The 22,368-nt window shown below is 35.8% G+C and overlaps 1 protein-coding gene across 3 annotated transcripts in view; it reads right to left on the bottom strand.

Annotated features, from left to right (window-relative positions):
- MIM (P-loop containing nucleoside triphosphate hydrolases superfamily protein) overlaps positions 1–22,368 on the bottom strand; it is a 59,366-nt gene that overhangs the window by 27,084 nt on the left and 9,914 nt on the right. For 2 of the 3 annotated variants that reach the window (XM_088211331.1, XM_088211332.1), the window contains exons 4-12: positions 21,714–21,769; positions 16,393–16,479; positions 16,003–16,323; positions 15,690–15,809; positions 15,364–15,498; positions 7,127–7,203; positions 6,947–7,022; positions 3,751–3,825; positions 3,472–3,576 (exon numbers count right to left, since the gene is read on the bottom strand). In XM_088211331.1, coding sequence (XP_088067457.1) covers positions 3,472–3,576; positions 3,751–3,825; positions 6,947–7,022; positions 7,127–7,203; positions 15,364–15,498; positions 15,690–15,809; positions 16,003–16,323; positions 16,393–16,479; positions 21,714–21,769 — 1,052 coding nt within the window. Of the gene's footprint in view, positions 1–3,471; positions 3,577–3,750; positions 3,826–6,946; positions 7,023–7,126; positions 7,204–15,363; positions 15,499–15,689; positions 15,810–16,002; positions 16,324–16,392; positions 16,480–21,713; positions 21,798–22,368 lie in introns of all 3 variants that reach the window. The other variant, XM_088211333.1, reaches the window with a different exon arrangement.

Here is a 22,368-nt window from a genome sequence, read left to right as displayed (position 1 = left end):
AGTAAATCCATCGGGGTCTGGTACTAGGTTGCTATCCAAGTCCCAAACTCATTGCCTCCTCAAAAGTCTCTCCATTCTCTCAACACTGCCAAAGGGGATTGGTGCCAACTCTATACCTTCAACAAACAATCTGTGATTAATTTCTTCTAGATACAGCTTGTGAAAAGGCCTAGTGATCTCCCTACCATGACCTCACCTCTATTCTCCGTTTAGTTGTTATTGAGTTCTTATTCCTTGATGACACTCTTCCTCTTACAGCCATTCATCACCCTATGAAAGAGGCAGGTATTAGCATCCCGTTCCTTCACCCATTTTAATTTTGTCTTTTGTCTCCAGCTTCTTTCCTTATTAGTTACCACCGCTTAAATCTCATTCTTAAGATGACCCAGTTTCCCTCTGCTTCCAACTTATTAAGATCTTTCATTTTCTCTATGATGATTTTGGAGAAAAAATAATAATTTTATTTCTCATCCTTTAAGTTATTACATTTGGGTATTTATACAATTTATATTTTACTGATAGAAAAATTCTTATTTTACTATAATTTTAATTATATAAAATTATTGTTCTCATAGAGTTTTAATTACATAATATGAAATAATAAATTAAAATAATTAAATAATAAACTATAGTAGTTAACATCCCTCCTTAAGCTGGTGCAGAGATATTACACATGCCCAACTTGCAGACCAAACTCTAAAGAGTCATCCTGCAGTTTATCAAATACCAAAGGATGTCCAAAAGGTGCTGCAAACCGGAATCAAATCTGTCAGGCAACAGTTCGGCTCGATTCGACTCAAAACGACTCGACTTGTCTCAAAACGGCTCGGCCTGTCTGAAAACAGCTCGACCCGACTCAAAATAGCTCGGGCTTGACTCTTAAACCGGCTCGGGTTCAGCTCCATCGGAGTACCACACGAATTCTCATGCGTTGCCACGCACCGCCAGACACCTTACCATCGAGCCACCACGTGCCTTCACTGGAACTACCACATGCCGCTGCCAGCCACCACTTGCCGTTGCTGGAAATCACCGAAAACATCATAAAATACGTTGAATCGTCAAATCCAGTTTGGATTGGTGAGGACACCAAAAACCGCCCCAGATCATGCTTCACGCAATCTGACCGCCGTCACACTAGTTTGTCTTCTCTGGTCAGTCGCGCGTTCTTTCTTCGGTTTTCTGGCCGTCAACCTGCACAGATCTTGCCGCTTGTCTCGTCCTCTTCCTCTTCAGTCACGCAGATCTAAGCAAATTGCTTGTCGCGTGATTTTTTTCCAACCAGCCGCGATATTTCATTTTCAGGCTTCATGTGGCCGCGCCTGGGTAGATCTCCTCGTGCAACGCTTCTAGTTTAGCTAGTCACCGCACTGCTGCCACACATTGTGGTCTGATCTGCCGCCCACCGCCTCTGTTTCTCCTTCAGGTGGCGGTCGAAGGTGACGGGAAGAATCACATACGGTTTTTCTATGACTTTCTCTCTCTAACCTGAGTCGGAAGGAGGCCGGTGATGAGTCTCTGACGCTGTTTAGGGTGGTGATAAGTGTAGATTTGGATAAATGGGTACTAACCCAGCTTATTGTACCCCTATAATTAGAACCTTAAAATAACTTTTTTTGTCTCTGATATCATGATAGTTTTAGCGAAAAATAATAATTTTATTTCTCATCCTTTAGGTTGTTACACTTGGATATTTATATAATTTCTATCCTATTGATAGAGAAATTTTATTAACTAAAATTCTAATTATATAAGATTATTATTTTAATGAAATTCTAATTATATAATATCAAATAATAAATTAAAATAATTAAATAATACAATATGGTAGTTAACACTCTAAAATCCCTGCTTTCTCTAAGAGTACATCCCAAACACCTCTTTACCCCAAATTTTGATAATGCCTTTCAAACATTTCAATTTATGCATCAATTTGAAACTCTCCCAATTTGCACCATCATCATCCTTCCACCTTTCTCTAACCCCATTCTTAAATCCCAATTGTTTTTTTGTTACATTTACGAACCTAAAATGGTTGGGGGCTAACTTACCCTTTGAGCCTCAAGAAGAATTGGGAAATAATCTAAAAAGGACTAGGTAGAACCATCTACAACAAATCAAAGAAACTATCCTGCTATTGTTTAGATATCAAAAAACAATCTAGTGAGAGGAAACAACTCTCTGTCTATAATTGTCCAAGTGAATTAAGCATTTGACAAGGGCAAGTCTCTCAGGCAACAGTCATCGATGAAAGGACTACAATTATGCATGGTGTGGTCATTCTCCTTCATCCTCCGATTTTTTTTCCTGAGAAAAGCTACAGGAGTTGAAGTCACCATGATACACCATAAAGGATTACATAGACCTGGCAAAGACGATAATTCATCCCAGAAAAATGACACCTCTCTATAACTAGTGGGTTTGTAGTCACAGGTTAACCATCAACAACCCTTCCCTTTCATATTCAACACAACATACAAGGCAAACATCCCTACTAACATGTCTACCCTAGTATCCCATGCGATTAAAATTCCTCCTGAAGCTCCTAGAGTGGGAAGAGCTCCCCATTTCTTATATCGAGTACCCCCACACTCTAAACGATTAACCTCTCAACCTCTTGTCTTTTTGTTTCTTAGAGCATGACTATATCAAGATTAGTCGTCCCCAGCACCTCTTCTATTTTCTTCCTTTTAAGCTCATTACCTAAACCATTAGCATTCCATATAACAATTCTCATCTGACACTCTCTTTTCCTAGGTTGTTTTCTCCTCCTTCATGCAGGTTTTTGCGCCACACACTTAATCCCCATCTGTACTGTTTTCTTCCTATGAGTGTATTTCCTGGGGGATATGACTACCTAACTCCGCCCCTCATCTATTACTCTGAAATCCAGTTTGTTCAGGAGATGCGAATGGATTCCCTGATGCAACACCTTAATTGGCTTAATGGCAATGATATTTTCCAGAGAGTGGGAGATTAGAAAAGAGAATTAGTCAAGATACGGAAGATCTTCTCAGATGAAGAGAGCATCACTGACAATTCATTTTCAGGAAAAACTAGATAACCCTCAAAGTCCTCTTTCTTTTTATCCAAGTAGTCTGAGAAATGGAGTGAGGATAAGCGCAATGATTTCTCTTGCAAGCATCAGTACCCTCTCAAGCAAGGACTTTGGTAAGACAAACCACTCACCATCCACTGAATGCCCAGTTGGCTAAAAGCCAAATTCCATACCCTTCTCCACTCTGTACACCAGACAAAGAGATGATTAAAGGCTCCCTTTATCATGAAGACAAAAGGGGCAAAGTTGACGATCATGCAGCATCTTATTCTTGAGTTGTTCAATGTCAAAATGAGTTCCTAGGAGGCCTCCCGCAAAAAAAAAGGACACATGGAAAAAGCAAAAACACCAAGCAAATAAAAATGCATCAAAACAACAGCAAGTTATGCGTACAAATCTTATGTAGCACTCACCAAGTGTGCACCAATTGGACCAATGGGCGGTCTATAGAACCTGTGATGATGTCTCTCGATTACTCGTAAAAGATTAATCACTCTTTCTCCTCCAAAAGCAGTTACCTAACAAGAAAACAATTTCTTTGATTAGACAATGACAGTACACAACTAAATCTTAAAAGATGAACTAGCACTGAGAGAGCTGAATTGAAATCCCCCCAAGAGAACTAGAAAGCTAAACAGACCAGTATGCTAGTAGTCGCAAAAGATCATAATAACTAGAAGACCTGCATGCACCTTGTTTGTTTTATGTTGTCGGAGTTCACGGATTTGCATATTGATCTCCCGTTGTCTCTTTTCATGATCAGCAATCTATAAAACTAAATTCTTAATCATTTGAATGAAGAAATACTAATAAAAGACAGCATAGAAAACAAGGGCATTCTTAGTAATGTTGGACCTTCAATAACATAAGCTGGATTGCATACTGTGAAAGAAACTTGCAGGCGTCAAATAACAACTTAATCATTTGAATGAAGAAATATTCATCAAACAGTGCACAGAAACAAAGGCATGCTTAAAGTAAGTCGGACCTTTAATAAAATAAGCAAGAGCATACACAGTGAAATAAACTTAAGTGCAGCAAATAATTTGCAAGAGAAGTTGCACATATTTAATGGATAAAACTGTTAGAAAGTGTATATTTGTAATTATTGTATAGAATGGTGTATTAGTAAAAGTATACCCCATGTAATTAATTTTTAGCATTTCCTTTTCTATACTTAGAATTGCATATATATAAATCATTCAATAATATCGTAACATTCTATTCTCCCACGTATGTCAGATTCATACAAAAAATATCATAGTCTTTTTATAAACCCTAATAGGCCTTTATTGCTGGAACAGAAAAAGAAAAAGCCTTAAATCCATCACTAGCCTTGAGAGTCGGCAATCCCAACAACCACCCTTTATAGCTGAGTTTGCACTTGCTATAGACACTGATCATGCCACCTTCTCCAGCTGTGCCACCCTGCTTAACTCGACTGTCATAGCTGCCTGCTTTACTGCCAGTGATCAGCCATGTTCAGCTGCGCACAGTTCCTGCCAGGGCCCAGAAGGCTCTGCTAGTCAGCTCTATATCAGTCGCGTGAGTTCCTACCACCACCAAGCCGTGCATAGCTCTATCTCCTGCTGCATCTAATCTGCTATCCTGCTGACCTGCTCTGCTGCACTGTCCTGCTGTGTGTTCTGTCTAAAGCTTCTTTCACACCCAGCTCCAGTGCCCTACCATGCGAATTGCCGTCAGCCATGCCGAGCTACACTGCCAGTCTTTATAGTTTGCGATTATTGCACTCAACTACTTGCTACCATATTCGAAACAATTTCACAATCCGGACAATTCAGCCAAGAAGATATTGAGAGGCTAAAAGATTTCCTTATCTTAAAAAAAAAAACTAAATGTACCATTATTGGCTGATTCAAGTAAGTAACCTTTTTCAAATGTTTTAAATATATCAGATAGACTATTTGCACATTCATGGATTATAGCCTTAGGAGTCACTGATTATGTGACACATTCCTCACACCATTTTAGTACATATGTTCCTTTTCTCATTAGCATAAAAATAACCATTGTAATAGGAGTTCATAATATCAAGATTAGTCTCACCTTTACTCTTAAGAATGTATTTTATATCCCATGGCTTTGCACAAATCTGGTTTTGATAACTAAACTGCCTCAGGATTTAAATTGTCAAGTAACTTTCTTCCCTTCTCACTATGTATTTTCATAACCAGGATTTTGGGATGATTATTGCAGATGCTAAGGTAAGGGATAAATTATACTTCTTGGAGACACCTGGATTAACTCTCTCCTTTCTCCCTAGTACCACTACCAATAAAGACTTGGACACCCTTCATTTTCCACACTTAAGATTATGTTGTCCTCTTTATTTAAAGGACTAAATGGTGACAATTTTTATTGTGGTGTATATGAACTTACTAAACACAAACAAATAATCTTTTTATCACGAATACAGGAAGTCTAACTCCTTTCGTTCTAACTTATAGTGATATTTGGGGATCATCCAACATTCCTAATATCTCATGGACTAGATGAGTTGTATCTTTTGTTGATTATTTTACAAGAGTCACATAGATATTTTCGCTTAAGTCCAAACCTTAAGTAAGTAATATTCCTCCACACTTCGAACTATGATGACTCAGTTTAGTGTTTTCACTAAAAGGCTTCAAATTGACAAATGCCAGGGATTTTTCATCCACACCCTTTCTTCGTATTTTCATTAAGAATAAATTATTCACGAGTCATCTTGTGAGTGCACTCCACAAGAAAATAGAGCAATAGAAAGAAAAAATAGTCATTTAGAAAAAATAGTCATTTACTTGTTAAAACTCAGAGCCTTTTTGTTTCATACTCACGTCCCTAAATACTATTGAGAAAAGTTGTTCTTATAGCTACCTATCTTATTATTGGGGTATAGTCGAGAAGTATGCACTTGACTGCTTTGCAGTTAGGTTTGCATCTGTGCTGCTCATGAATGTGAACAAACACAGGGGACCTAGATATTTTAAGTTGTATTATGAGGATACATCCTTTGCCAGGGAAGCAGCCTAAGGCCACATCGGTCCCGTACACAGTTTGAGAAAATGGGGCTCTATCCCAGTATAAATGCTTTCTTTAGTTGAGACTAAAGAATCACGAAATCATCTTCTACTCTGGTCACTTAGAGGAAGAAGGTTATTTCAATTTTCTTATGCTAAGATCAATACTAGAATCGTATTTGATTTATTTTCCAAATTTTTCCCTACGATTTTGTTGAAGGTCTTATTTTATTTCTCTAATTCCATCCTAGGTTATTATTCAGCTTTCCTTTTACAACTGTACTTGCCTGGTGTGTTGTTACTGCATTACAATAATTGGGGCTTACCTAAAATTGAGGGTTATCATTTTGATAGTAAGGTTTCTCTTTTCAATTGTTTTCATATTGAGGTTATTGTATTTGTTTTTGTCTTTTTCTTTCATTTCCAATTTTCTATGGATTTCTTGTTCGCATGCGTGAAAATATCTATTCTCATCTTAATAATATACTTCTATTTGAAAGTAATGCGGATTCCCTACTATTGATAATTCCACAAAAATAAAACAGCAAGCAGTAATTTCCTTTATAACTCCTTGAGTCATGATCAGCTCTAGAAACAAAAATGCTTTCTCCAACGAGCCTTTGTTAAAAAGTCAAGATAGGTCGTAAAGGTTGGAAACCCACGAACACCAGTCCAACCTCAACCATGATTTCCCTATCATAGGCACATAAATCAATCCTAGAGGCAATAAAATCTTAAATTAATTAGATATTCAGATCTACAATTATATTTTCATGTAATCCAACAAAAGTACACCATGAATACAATATTAAAAAAAAGAGCACACAGCGCCCATGCTTAGGTATTCATAATATTTATGAAGACATACTGAGTCAGTTATTCTCGTGAGTTCATTCATTCCCATGGATATTTGTTCTATCAAGGCACTGTCCTCTTCCTTTAACCTAAGCATAATCAAAATTCACCAAGACTAAGTGAAATACAAAAATTCATAACAAGGAAATAAAGCAATGTAGAGAAAGATGGAATTACATTATTATTATATTACCTAGAAAGCATTGACTTGGCATCATCAACCTCCACTTGGAGTTGCTTAAGTTTTTCCTCTATTTCAGATTCTTCAGCCTGTAGTAATATCACATAATATGAATTCATATATAACCTTTTAAGGCAAAAGGATGCAAACCCATGCATAAGCCCTTTCAAGTGCAAGGGCAAATGGTTCAAGTAACAACCAAGCGATATGTAAACATCATCATTATTACTTTTAGGAAGCAACAGATAAATGTTAAATTTGCTTGTTTGAACTATATGTTGAGGAGACAAGACCCAATTGTGCATATTATTATGAGAAAGCATCCCATCAACTTGAACCATTTTTAAGGTAATGGAAATTAGATAAACCTTCTCTCTCTAGTCTAAAGAGAGAAACATTTTCTTGTTATTTCTTCTTACCCTTGATGGGGGCTTCACCTTGGGCCATGCTTATTAGGGCACCATGAAATTCTAGGTGATTGAGATGATGCAGTGTGTCCCTGCATTAGCAGCTCCAGCTATCTAGGAATGTTAATGGGAGAAGATATTCAGTTTGCTTGCTTTGTTGAGAGATTCTGTGGTTTGTTTTGGAAGTGTGATAAGAGACCTTAGATTAAGAGCATTGGCTTCAAAACTAAGTACTCTTAATCTTGGTTAGAATCTGTTGGAGCTTAGGGTGCATAATCAAGAAGTAGATTTCAAGTTCTTTATATGAGAAGGAAGCGGAGCATACGGGGGGCTGTAGCTCTTGTTTGTTGTAAGAAAGGCATTAGAGATAATGTACTCCGAAATTAAGATTATACAAACCTGAGTCACTTATCACATACTCTAGTACCAGTTATAATACCAAACTGAAGCACCACTATTTAAATAACCTTCTGGAGTTAAACCGCTCGTCCTCAAAATTCAAACTTAAGTTATCGTAATATGTGACTTAAACTCTTACATGAAACTTAATATTCACATATATTTCAGACTTGGGAGTGGGATACAGAAAAAAAATTTCTTAATAATATAAGCAAATAACACTATATTGTTATGATGTAAGCAAATATTGCTTTTATCATAAATTGTTTTAGAATTATAAATATCATATAAACTACGTAATGCCAATATGACTATGATGAAATAACAATAATGGGACATAATAACTTGTAAATATTCCTTATCATATAAAATAATATAAATTGACACTATTGTATCTAGATAAACTAGTATGGATCATGTTGTTTATGATCAGTGTTTATCTTATTAAACAATAATATAGTTGGCATTATGGCAACTGCAAGATGTTTGTTGCCAGTACTAATTTATTGACTTTAAATTCTTGCAAAAATTTATTATTACATGTCAATTAAAAATCTAATAAGAACAATAGCACAAAGTTATTCTTTGAACTTAGCTCCGCTGCAATGCCTTATGCATGACCTATCATATTTTGCTACTAAAAGTTATTTCTATATTCAAGTGTCTTGGCCAAGCTAATTATTGAGTATAACCTAAATTGTACATAGTCATGTGAGTGGCAGTTAAGTATCCATCACTGCTAATAAATGAAAATAGCATTCTATAAATACAATGTTTTGATAAAAAAAGAAATTTTATTGAATAGAAAGAATGATACAACTATGGAGAATTAGAAATCCTCAGTAAATGCAAATGCAAACAAAAAAACAAAGAATTACCTAAGGAGCAGAAAAGTGGGCCTCTTAAGGGCCTAAATGATGGTCTCCCAACTCCGATATAGGTCGGAAATAGATGTCTTCATATAATTCCCAGGGCTTTAATCCATAAGGTTTCCAAAAAAATTCCAATTTCCCATTATCAATAGAAGGTCTTTCGATCATCAAAAATCCTATGATTCCATGCAGTCCATAGACTCCATAACCCTAACAAAACCGCCCCCCTATAATGGGTGTTTCCCTCTCTTTCTCACCCCCATTCCAATGGTGGATGACTAAAAAACTCTTTACTGTCAGAGGTGCCACCAAAATGACCCCAAAAAGTAGTACAGTTTTGTCCATATCTTCAAAGCTATTTCAGAATGAAGGCCTCCTTTATGACATCAACATCTGGACATAGAACACGACGAAGGCAACAACTTGAAGCATATTATTGGTATTAAACCTTTGATGCATGACTATCCATGTAAACATCTTTACCTTTGAAGAAACAGGAGCACTCAAAAATACTTCGGCAATATGGAAGATAGTAACAGAAGAGTTTTCGATAAGGTGGCCAAAACCGATTTGCAAGCATATGAACTTGAAGGTTCCAATGTCCAACGTCTAATATTAGGCTGAGATGATAGGTTAAACAGTTCCAACAGACTATAATTTTGCATTTCAGGAGTCTCCTACTTGATAGATTACAGGTAAAATAGAAGTTCCAGACTACTCTACCCTATGTGATTAAGGTGAAGTCAGAAATCAGGATGTTGTGTTTGGATGATAGTAAACAACTAAAGAAATTTTGTTGCCAACAGTTGATCTCCGATCCAGGTATCTTCCCAAAACCTCACACTAGCTCCGTCTTCCACATTGAATCAGGTTAAGGAGAGGAACAATGGATGGGCTTACTATGAAATGGATATTGTTTATCACCTTGTACCACAAAGAGTTAATCCTCGTGCTTCCTTAATCCTCGTGGGAAGCACCAAAATCATTTAGCCAATAAAATTGCCAATGCCCAATCCCCTTGGACTCTTGGACTGACAACACACTTCCGAAACAACAACGTGATCCCAATCTTTTTTTCACCCACTCATGCCCAAAAAACTATCCTTATCTATCCGTCAAATCTCTCTACTGCTGACCAAGTAACCATAACATGGACAAGAAGTAAAGCGAAATGCTAGAAACGAGTACGGATAAAAGTGACCCGACCCTAGAGGGAAAAAAATCCTCCTCGCGGACTATCAAGACGTTTAGCCACTTTATTCTCCATTCCTTCCCAAAAAGATTTGTTCTTCAAGTTGCTGCCTAAAAGGACTCCCAAGTATACCAAGGGCCAAACTAATCTAGTATATCCCATGAACTCTACAATTTATATCTTCAGATTATTTGCAATAATTCCACCCAAGATAAATCTTCCATGGGAAGATCCAATGAAGCTCACAGCATTATGAGCTTAAAAGGCCACGGATTAGGCCTCATAGTTTGATCCATTTACGAGTGACAAAAGATCCAATTCAAGCCAAGCAAAGTCCATATGAAGACAAGTCTATGATGAGCCCACTTCAATATGCACTTGGGCTTTATGGATAGAGTATTACTAAATCTTGGGCTAATAAATTCAAGGATGACTTTCAAATCTATGTTAAAGGATGGATTCATATAGAAAATAAAATTTGGACCAAAAAGTGGAAGCCCATAAAGGAGGAGGACCAAGTCCATTCGGCCAAAGGGAGGAAAATTCCTTTCCTACCCGTGAGGGATTCTTTTCCCGCGTAAAAGAGATTTTTCTCCTTCCCATATCTTTCTCAAATGGCAAAGAGGAAACCAAATCAAAGAATTAAAGCAAGGAGCCGATCTTATCTTTCCAAAAGCAAATTAAATCAAGGACATTTAATTCACGAATTATGGATAGAACAGGCAAATCCATGGATGGATTCCCTAGAATCATGGGAGGATTCACATCAACACTTAAGGAAGCGAGAAATCTCCTTTATTTCAAGCATGGTCGGCCCTAATTTTCCTTATTCCAATCAAGATCTTCACCAAATCAAGTAGTTTCCTCATGAGGCGGTCATATCTCCATTAATTAGTTCTTATTTTGTTTATATGTATTTTATTATTTTTTATTTATTTTCCTAAAGAAGCATTAGCAATTAACTAGGAGATTTTCTTTTCTTGCATTTCTCTTGACCTACATCTATAAATAGCTCTCAAGAATTGGTTGTAATCAATCAAGTCTTCAAACAAAAAAAAAAAATACAAGAATTTTAACTTTCAACTAGTGGGATTTTCTTTATCCTTCTTGTTGAATGAAGAATTGGTTCAACTTATCATGGTAACTTTTATGACGTTTTATCAATTCTTTAATTTTCCTAATTAGCTTAATTCCAATCATCAATTGATTGTGGGTTATATAGAAAAGGTTTGTCTAAAAATAAGTTTTGGTGCTAATTTTTGTTGTGTGAGTTTTGGATAGCATTATTGATCTTGAGTTTTGCATCATTTGGTATCAGAATTTATGTTCAAGATAAATCTTACTATTATGCATATTTTATCCTTACATCTTCGTTATCCTTCATAATAAAAAAAAAAAAAGAACTAAGCAAGAAGCAAAACTGATGGGTTTCCCTTGCTTGTTATTTCAGTTAGCATCATCATCAAGTTTATGTTCACTTGAAGTTTTTGTTGTTGTTGTTTCTAAGGGATCAAGTTATTCTTTTACTAAAAAAAAAGAACCAAAAAAAAAAAAAACCGATGGATCATCATCGAAATCGGTTCACCCATTGTTTGGTTGTTCAATTGCTTGTTTCATCATCATTCTTTAGTTGATCAAGCTAACCCTTTGTCATATTGTTGCAAGGCTGAAACTTCCACCACATAACCTTGTGTTCTTTCGAAATAAAGGACAGTGTGCATCCATTTATCTTAGCCTTAAACTAAATCATCATATTAGAGCATAGTTTTAAGTGGGTTTAGTATTTAGGTTGCATCTTTGTTTTTCTCCTTAGGGATTAAGTCAAATCTATCACATCATGTCCAGAATTGTCTTTCTTGCACTCTAAGTTTCTTTCATTCATTGTATTTTTGTTCCATTACGTTACTAGTTAGCTAATTGCATCTTACTTAGCATAAAATACAAACACACATACTCTTCATGTGAGTATTAAACTTGTTGCTTCTATAATTGTGTTACAACTTTATTTTCCTAGAGTTCCTTGAAGTGTCATAAGACAAAACTCGAGTAGCTTGATTTAAGAGAATCTCATTTCGATATTCAACTTGAGGGAAGAAGATTGAAAGGTAAAAAGCTTGAATGAGTGAGCTCAAAAAAGGGTAAAAACCAATTTTGAATGAAACACAAGAGAAACACATGAAGAAGTGTTATTTTCTTTACTAACCTTTCTTGCAGGTTTTTCTCACCATGTCTTTTCATAACGTCCCACCTGATGTGAAGCTCTATGTGGGAACTATGCACAAAGAGCTCACAAAGCTTGGTAGAGCCATTGGAGATTCAAGCACCAACCTTAAGGAAGTAAAGTAAAGAACCTCTACTTCATCAATACCCAGAAGACAAATCCAAAGGAAGGAGGCCAATCCGTGCAGTGATAAAGGCTTGGGGGAAGAACAATTCCATAGTAGGGAAGATCAAAGAGATAGCAGCTTCCATACTCGATGTGATGCGAAACTCAGGATCAACAATGTAATTCAAAACTCACACAATTTCAATTAGCATCAAAACTTTTCCTAAACAAACCCTCTATTTAACTCACAATCAACATATGATTAGAACTAAGGTAACAAGAATAAATGAATTGATTAGAACACCATAAGAAAAATCTTGATAAATTAAAATCAATTTAAGGAAAGTGATTGATGAAAACACCACAAGTTACCTTAATAAGTAGACACCAATTTCCCAACTCAACAAGAAGGTTGAAACACCTCACAAGTTGACAAGCTAAAAGTTTTGTATTTTATTGGCTTCGAACTTGAATTTTTGAATTTTCATGCTCATGTAACCTCTTATATGAGCTTGACTCTTGTCTTGACTACGAGTTGTGATATGTGCCTCCAAGATTTGTATCACGTTGTTTTGTGAATGAGAAAGCGTATAGTCTAATGATTGATGGAGATAGTTGTACCAACATGGCAAGTCCTATATTGGTTGATAAATTGAGGTTGAGATGCACAAGACATCCTAATCCCTATAAGTTACATAAATATGGGAAGGTGTAGATAACTAAGTGTTGATTTCTTTTTTTATTAGGCAATATACTCATGCAGTTCTTTCTAATGCTTTGCTCATGCACAACGTCACAAAGAAGTTCTCGCCAATTTATGACCTCTAATGCTGTAAAGTAAGGAGTACTCACCAATTTTACTCGTCATGGAATTCACCAACTAAGACATGACCATGTTATTTCTATCGTCCAGCTTTTGAATCTTGAATCTTTAGCTTCTGGAAGAATGATGACGCTAGTGACATAGTTATCTTTTACTTTACCACAAACATACATCATGACAAATTGTGTCTACTACAGGTAGTTGTTTCCATTCAACTTATGACCTCTAATGCCAAGAGGAAAACCATTTGATCCACCATGATTGCTGGTAATAAGTGCTTTGAAACCTAAAGCCACCTTTGATGAAGACGTGGTTTGTTTTTCCATGACCATAACGTACTTGGTCATCAGAAGGGATTTTAAGAGTTCAAAGGAAACTCGGATACAATATAAAAGATTGAGAATGAATTTCAAGAATAATTCTCGTTTTTTTTTTTTTTTTTTTTTTTTACGCTGAACTGAATACATTTATGTTGATTTTTAGGAGAAAAAATATAATTTTATTTATCACCTTTTAGGTTGTTACACTTGAATATTTATAGAATACATATTCTACTAATAAGGAAATTCCTATTGTAGTAAACTTCTAATTACATTAAATTATCTAATTAAATAATAAAGTAATTTAAATAATAAAAAAAGAAATATCCTATTCAACATCCCCCCTCAAGTTGGTGCAGGGATATTTTTCATGCCTAATTTGCAGATCAAGTTGCAAACTAAAATAAGATATGTTAGGTGGCGGCACGGTTAGGCTTCGGCTCAAAACAACTCAGGTTCGGCTCAAAAATGGCTCGAACTCGGCTCGGCTCAAGGCTCATCTTAGCTCAGGTAGATCTACGCGAAGTAGAGATCACGGCCAAAAAAGCTTCCTGTTGAGTGGCTCTGCGTGCGGCAAAGAAGAAGCTGGTTGTTCGGCACTTTGCGCGGCTCTACGTGCGGAGGAAGGAGAACCAGATCGCGTAGCTCTTCGTGTGGCTCTGCATACAGTGGAAAAAGAAGTTGGGTTGATTGGTTTTTTTTGCGCGTCTCTGTGTGCAATTGAAGAAGAATAGACCCAGGGTTAACACGTCCCTGCGCACGACTAAAGAAGAACTTGAGACGAACACGACTCTACGCACGACTGAAAAAGACGGATTCCGAGGCTCTGTCTTCGCACGGCTCTGCGTGCAATGGAGGCCGGCTACTCTCTTTCTTCCTCTGCTCTGACCTCTTTTCTTCTAATCTCCCTCTCTTCTGATCTGGGTCTTTCTACTCAACCTATTTTGCCATTTTAAGACTTTTTTCAAAACCTTAAAATAGTTTTACTTTAACTCTGATACCATGTTGATTTTTAGGATAAAAAATATAATTTTATTTCTCATCATTTAGGTTGTTACACCTGCTATTTATAGAATAACTATTTTACTACTAGGGAAATTCCTATTCTAATAAACTTTTAATTACATTAAATTATCTAATTAAATAATAAAGTAATTTAAATAATAAAATAGAAAAATTCAACAATATATATGGCCGGGAAGAGGATAATCTCTTCCACCAAATCAAGGGAAGCAAAATTTGGAAAATGATAACACCCATGTCCCTTTATTCTAAGAAAGAGATGAGATAATACCCATATCCCTTTATTCTTGGAAAGAGATTAAAATAAATTTTAACAATTGATCCCTAAAAACTACATACAAAAACCTGGATTTCATTGACCCAAAATTCTGGGTATCCGCACTGTTTATGTTTTCTTTTCATGATTGGAGCATATCTACTCCTCCCTAGTTGTATCCATCTTTCTTTATTTAATTACATTTCTTTTTTATCAAAAAAGAGCAGTTTGAATCATAGGATATGAGTAGCCACTTGATGTAAAAATGTTTAAGGATAATGAGTATCACTGCCCCAAAACCCTTCTTTGACATGATCAACATATTATAGTAATTCAACCAAGTTCATCCCACATCATTTTATCAAGGGTTATCATGTAACATGCCTCATGCTTGATTCAAATGCTAACATAGAGATAAGAATCTTTAATAATGGCATTTGCATATTGTATATAAAAAAGGCACTGGCCTTCAAAAGGATTCCTACAAGAAAATTAATTTTTAGAAATAAATAAAAAGCCCACTAGCATCATAGATGAAAAGAGAAAGAGTAGCTAAAAATTAATTAAGGACAAGAAAGAAACATATTGTTAGAAGGAAATAGAGATTTAATTTTTTTAAGTAAAAGAGAACCTGTGTACTTCTGATATGTTGTTCATGAATAGTACTAGCTTCTTTCTCAAGCCGCCTAACTAAAATCATGGTTTTTTGAATGTCATTCATCCTGCGGCGATTTTCTTCTTCCAATTCTTGCTTCTCTTTTGTTGCCTACAAGATTTTGCAAATTGGGCAATTGGAATAGTTAATAACCAAATTTGTAATTAGTGCACTGAAAATGGCAGCATTTTCATAAGAGCTGGTTATCTGTCAGTCTATATCTCTAGTACCCTAATTTCGTAGTCCATAATTCGTTTCATTTACACTTGCCTGTCTGAATCGAATAAGAACTTTAAACATACCAAAGAAATGGAGTGTTTTAGTTCATCCATGCTTCTCTTTACAATTGATGATTTTTCCACCATCACTTCAACTTGAGCCTTCTTTTCCTTAAGACGGTCCTTCAGCGACTGTACCTTACTCTACATGGTAAATAAAAGAATGCAGTTGTTTAAAACTTATAAACTAATTAACTCCCAAACATCCAACCTGCCCAGTAATCAAACTTTCAATAGCTACACCCTCCTTTCTTCCCTCATTTCCCATCAAATGAATAATTACTTTTTAAGTGAAAAGGCGACGAAATATTATGACTTTAGACAAAAAAAGACTCACTGTTTCCCAATTTATTTTAGCTTGGCAAGTGGGTATACGATTTTTAAGCTTTCCAATCTTCTCAGTCTGTTCCCTTAGTTGCCTATCCACATCATAGACCCATGACCATGCAAGCTTCTTTTTCAATTGCTGCACTTGTTGAGATATCTCTTCTATATGCTCCATATTTTTTATTTTGCCCTGTAGTTTGCTAAGTTCCTGTTCTATGGGCCTAATTGTAGCCTCCCGCTCTTCAATAAGTGCATTTGCATCTTTAAGTTGTCCAGAAATACGTTGTAGAAGATCATTGACTTGCTGAAGAAGTGTGGCCTTGAAAAAAAACTGAAGACCAGGAAAGTTTCAGCATATCAGTAATTTTCATCTTCTGATACTCATGTATTTAGATTTTACCTTAAATTTGTCTCTGTCATTTCCGGAATGCAAAAATTCTCTGCTTTTGTCTTGACTCATTATGACACATGGATTTTCAACATCAATCTACACAGGTGGCATAAAACACAAGGTTATCAAGGAAAAGCGAAAAAAAATAATAATAATAATAAACAGACAAGATAAATTTTTGAAGTAACAAAATCTAAATAACCGATGCAATAAATTTTGGGATCTAGTTAGCTCCGTACAGAAAAACCATCAGTTCAGTTGAATCCTTTTTCTTCTGTACATTAACAATAGCAAGGACCTACTCTGTAGCAGCCTCCCAAGAGAGAGAAAGAAAAAAGCAATTCTAAGTGATATATTCTTTTGCATATTTGCTTCTAAAGAAAGTTGCAGTGAAGATGAGGATATGAGAGATGTAAGTAAGATTTGTGAAGAATGGTTAAGTATGTATTTTATTGAATACCACAATCCTATATAGACAAACTTTCTAGAATAAAAAAGTAAATAGACTATTAATTATATTAATTACACAGGGTGCATTTTGCTCTAATGTTTTTTAACCTAATTACATACTCTCTTTAATACTCCCCTTCAAGATGGAGAATAGATATTGTCAATCCCAAACTTGTCAATAATAGTCTGAAATACTAAAGTAGTCAGACGTTTACTCAACACATCCGTAAGCTGTGAGCTGGTTGGCATGTATAGAATACATGTTAAGCAATTGCATAGCTTTTTTTTATGAAATGTCTGTCAACTTAATAAGCATGGTTTTATTATGTTGCACCGAATTATCGGCAATGATTATGGCCAATTTATTGTCAAAGTATAAATGCATGGGGCTGTCCCACTTGATTTTCAGGTCTTCTAAAATTCTCTTTAACAAAAGTAATTTACGTATTCCTTGAGTCATTGTCTAAACTTCTGGTTCTGACTTGACTTTGTAACCATATTTTGTTTTTTACTCCTCCATGTAACCAGATTATTCCAAAGAAAATAAGTTAACCTTGGTAGATCTTCTATCCACAACTGATCTTGCTTAGTCTGCATCCATATAGACTTCTAAAAACAACTTGTCATTTTTTCTAAATATGATTTTTTTCCCAAGTAACTCTTTAGGTAATGCAGCACTCTATAGGTTGACTGTAAGTGTACTCTTTTAGAGTTGTTCATGAACTGATTTATAAAACTTACTACATATACGATGTTGGGTCTTGTGTGACAAGTATATCAGTCCGTAAATCAATCTTTGATACATCGTTTTATCACTGGTGTATCCTCTTCTACCAATTGCAGTTTATGATTGGGATCGATAGGAGTACTAGCTGGCTTACATGTTGATTTGTTCGCATCTATTAACAAGTTATGAAGGTATTTCTGTTGAGAGATGAAGATCTCTAACTTTAAGCGAGCGACTTCAACTCCCAAAAAAGTACTTCAACTTAACTAACTCCTTAATTTCGAATTCTCTAGTCAGGCATTACTTGAGCATCGATCTCTCTTTTTTTATTATCATATGTTATAATAATGTCATCGATATATACTAGGAGGACAACAACTCCCCCTATCTCAAAATGCTTGAAGACAGAATGTGGTCTCCTTAAGTTTCCTTGTATCCAAAGCCTGTCACTACCCTTACAAATCTACCAAACCATTATCTATCATTTTATGTGGGTTGAAAATTAGGGTTTCATCATTTTAAAGAACTAGGGCATTATGTGGATAACATCTAATTTGGATTTGATTAAAAAAAAAAAAGTTCATGTAACCATAGTGCAATCAATAAATGACACAAATCATTGAACCCCAAAAATATTGAAAATGTGGGATGGCCACCAAAAGTAACTACCGGCTAAAGAAATGAAAGCATACTTCTTTTACTGCTAATAGGAAAGTGTACACGCTCATATTTGATTAACTCACATTCATCATAATATAAATTTCTACTATCTGAATTTTTAATACTAGATTAAAGATAACCTTTTAATAGAAAAGAATGGATGGCTAAGTCTCTCGTGGTAAAGTCAAAACTTGTGGTTAAGGTCAGTAGAAATAACGGAGAGCGATCCATCAGGTGTATCCAAACAATATAATTTGTTTCTAACCTCAACACGTTCAATCATCTTTCCTAAGTTCTGATCTTGAAAGTCATAGTGAAAAGAAAAAATATTACTTTACAGTTCAAATCTTGTGATAATTTAGTGACTAACACAAGATTTCTACATGTCTAAAAACATGCAACACATTTTCTAGAACCAAGATAGAACTCAGCTTCATGTTGTCCTTCCCAACAATGGTATTTAGAGAACCATCTTCCATGACAATATCTTGAAACCAAAATTGCTTGTAGATAAAGGAAAATACACCTAATGTTAAGGAGAGTTTCAGAGTTACGCCAACAAAACAATCAAATGTTATTAGCAAAAGAATATATCTCACTTCCTTTGCGTCCGCCCTCACCAACTATTAAACCCCAGATTAGTTGTTTCTCCCTTGCTCTGGCAATAAATCTATTGAGAGTTTGATCTTCTTGTCTCAAATCTCTTTAAGTTAGAAAAAATCTAAAAAGGTCACCAATAAAAAGAACACTAAAGAAGTAGAACAAATAAAATTGATGAAAACCACCTCCACTTAAATCCCAGCCTCTTCGGAATATAGAGAAGAAACTCCTAGGAGAAATGATCATAAGTTTTCCCATGTTAAGCTACCAAATAAGGCCCTTCTCACCGTTATTCTCATCAAGTCAACAACCTCATTGGCAATAAGAGTTACATTGAGAATTGTCTTCCTTCCATAAACGCATGTCGAAACTTCCCACCTCACTACCCTCAAGCCTTTTAGCAAGCACCTAGTAAAAAGTTTTAAAACAAAATTTACAAGATTAATGGACCAAAAATCTTTGACGTAAAAAACATTATCAATCTTCAAAATGAAAACCAAAAAGTTTGGGCCATATTGTAGACAATGTACCCATTCAGGTTAAGGATAAAGAACCTGTTTTCGAAGAATTCTTGAAATAGAGCATAAATGTCCTTAGTACTAAAGAGAAAAACATCAAAGCCTAGGGCCTTAACACTATTACAAGTTCTTATAGCATCAAGCATCTTGTCCTTAGTCAAAGACCTTACAACCTACTTTGTAAGTAACTAGGAGACAGGCAAAATTATCAAGGGATGGGTGCCAATCAACAGGTTCCTTACAGAGATCTTCAAAGAAAGCTCTTGTCACATCTCTCCTGCCACTATTCCAAACAAAGTCTACCTATCTTTGCTTGACGTTTCCCCTCTTATGTCGACTTGCAAGGCAATCAAAGAACCCGAAATTTTTTTGTTCCTTTTGTTAATCCAGGTAACTCTAGGTCATTATCTCCAATCAATCTCCTCCATCAAAAGAAGGTTCACCAACTCCACTCTAGCCACTACCCTCTCCTCCTTCTCAAAAGAACATAAGATTCTTCCGCCTTCCATGTTAACCAGGCTGGACAGAACCTGCATCAAACTATCCTTTCAGCTTCCATAACCCAAAAATCATTCTTGTTCCAGTCCTTATTGCACATTTCCTTGCCATCACAAAGCTACCAAAGGCATCCACCTAGGCTTCTTCCCACCAAAACTAGATTACAAAACCAAGATCTCCAAGCCATTTGATCCCAATTCTGAAAGGAAAAAAGCTCCGAGTAAATATCAGTCACCTCTAGGCCAATTGAGAACTAGTCAAAGGTCAACTAAGAATCTTCTCAACTACTCTAGGCACTTGGGGTTCAAAACAAGTTGAGACAAGAAAAGAGTAAATTTTAGAAAAGCTAGAACTCTTCCTCAAGTTTGACAAAGTCCATTTACTACTCGAAAGAGAGAGGTTAATGAGATTTTTTATCAAAAAAAAAAAAAAAGAACCAAGTCCATCATTATAGACCCTCGGATAAGATTCGTTGGTTCTCTTGTGCTTGTAAAAAACCATATCCAAATCTCCTCTAGCAATCTAAGGAAAACCTTATCTCATCATAATCATCTCCATATCATTCCACAAAACCTCACTTACTCAGATCGCCCCTCTACCATGCACCCCTAATTATATCCAAATCCACCCTTACACTCTATGTTTCAAACATTGGTTATCAATCACTTATCTCTTACCCAATCCACCAACTCCATCGAGCTCTGATCCAATAAAACAATTACCGCCCACAATCCGAAAGCCCCTACTACAAGCAAGTCGTACCAACCTAGAGTCTTACCCTTGCCCATCCCATGGGCTAAAACATCACAAAAACCTCCATTTAAGATTCTTGTAGACACAATATTTGACTTCCATTAAGACAATCTTAATATCTGCATGCTTATTTTGATATCTCCATATCAAATTCCTAGTTCCTATTTTTTTAACACAAGGACTCCTTGTCAGTAAAGTCCCTATCACCCTTTCCCATCTTACACCCCTTCCCATAATCAACAAAGCTATACAAGTTTTCCAACTCCTTTACTTGCCTACCTTAGCTTTTTCCTCTCCTAAGACTTTAATGTTTTAGAATGCTCTTTCACTCCTCTATTCAATTCAAATGGTTGTAAACAAATTAATGGTCGTCGAAATTCTCATTTGACACCCAACAAACAATTGATTCTAGCCATGCGTTTATCACCCAATTTGAGGCACCAAGCACCAAGACTCCTACCTCTTTCCCCGAGCCCTCCATTTCGCAACTCAAAAAGCCTAATGTCCTCCCTGCTGGAACTCACTCTCCCACCAATACCTAAGTTTTGAGGTTCATTCTAGGAAGAGGCAGAATATCATAGGGCTCTCCCCTCTCCTCAACAGGCCAATCAGAAAAAGAAGACCATAAGTGGACTCAAAGTGGATAAAAGAACAAGTCATCAGTATCCAAAACATTTCCTAAAGAGTTCAAAGAAGACCGGTTCTCGACACGATTTTTAACAAATGAAGGAGTATCAGGAAAAGAAGGATTTTCAGGGACATCTCTGCCTTTTTACAAAGAAGACAGTGGAGAGTAGAGGCAATTAAAATTAACCTGGGTTGGCTCCTGGCAGGAATACTTGGGCAACTTCCTCTATAGACAAAAAGAAGATGGTCTGATTTTGACTTGGACCTATAGACTCCTATCCTATAGACTCCTATCCATTTTGCCTTTCTTTTTACCTAAAGCTTTACGTTTAACCAATTTGGGCTTACTTAAACAGCTACAAGGATCCTGAAAATTCAAAAAGTACTACAGATAGAAAACAGTCACATTAAAATCTCCTGGATCCCATAAGCATGAACAACCAGCGGAACTACGACAGATAAAAATCAGCATATAAACTAACAGGAAAAGTACTCACATTAAAATGTTCGACAAGTTCCAGAACGTCCTGTTTCCGACTAGCAACCTTCTTTCCTGTCAAATAGCGCAAGTTGGAAAATATCTGGTAAACCACACAACTTCTTTCCTTAGTCAATAGATAAAGATTATATTAAAAAGAAGAAATCTAGATATGAGTAAAAAATCTACAAATATTATTGAGAAGGATAAAAAAAACATGCAGGAAACCAAAGGAATAAACAGAAATACCGCAGACTCCATTTTATAAATGTTCAACCTTCAAATATATATATGAAAACTTCAAAACAAATACACTCTTACCATTCAACATAAAAACTTTCAAAGCAGTCTATAATTTATTTTGTTAATCATGCAGAAAAGCATAAACAAAATGTCTGGATTGAACCTTAACAGCATTTATGGTCTATTCATATACTCTTGTGGTTTCATCTGCTTCTTCTTATGCTAACATTTCATTAAACTTTTTGTACTTTGAATCATGACAGAACAATAATTTGTCATTTAACAAAAGGATAATGTTGCTAGGATAATCATTGTTTAATTAATCACCTGCCTTTCCAAATACATTCTATAAAATGTTTCAACCAGTGTCTTTTTAGGGAGAGACTAGGGAGAGAATCAAGAGAAATTTAGGATGTTCTCAGAAATGAGAT

The sequence above is a fragment of the Carica papaya genome, chromosome 9 (genome assembly GCF_054855325.1).
Source record: "Carica papaya isolate Zhongbai chromosome 9, ASM5485532v1, whole genome shotgun sequence".
Lineage (NCBI taxonomy): Eukaryota > Viridiplantae > Streptophyta > Magnoliopsida > Brassicales > Caricaceae > Carica > Carica papaya.
Note: the sequence above shows the minus strand (reverse complement) of the source record. Positions and strands in the feature narration are given on the sequence as shown.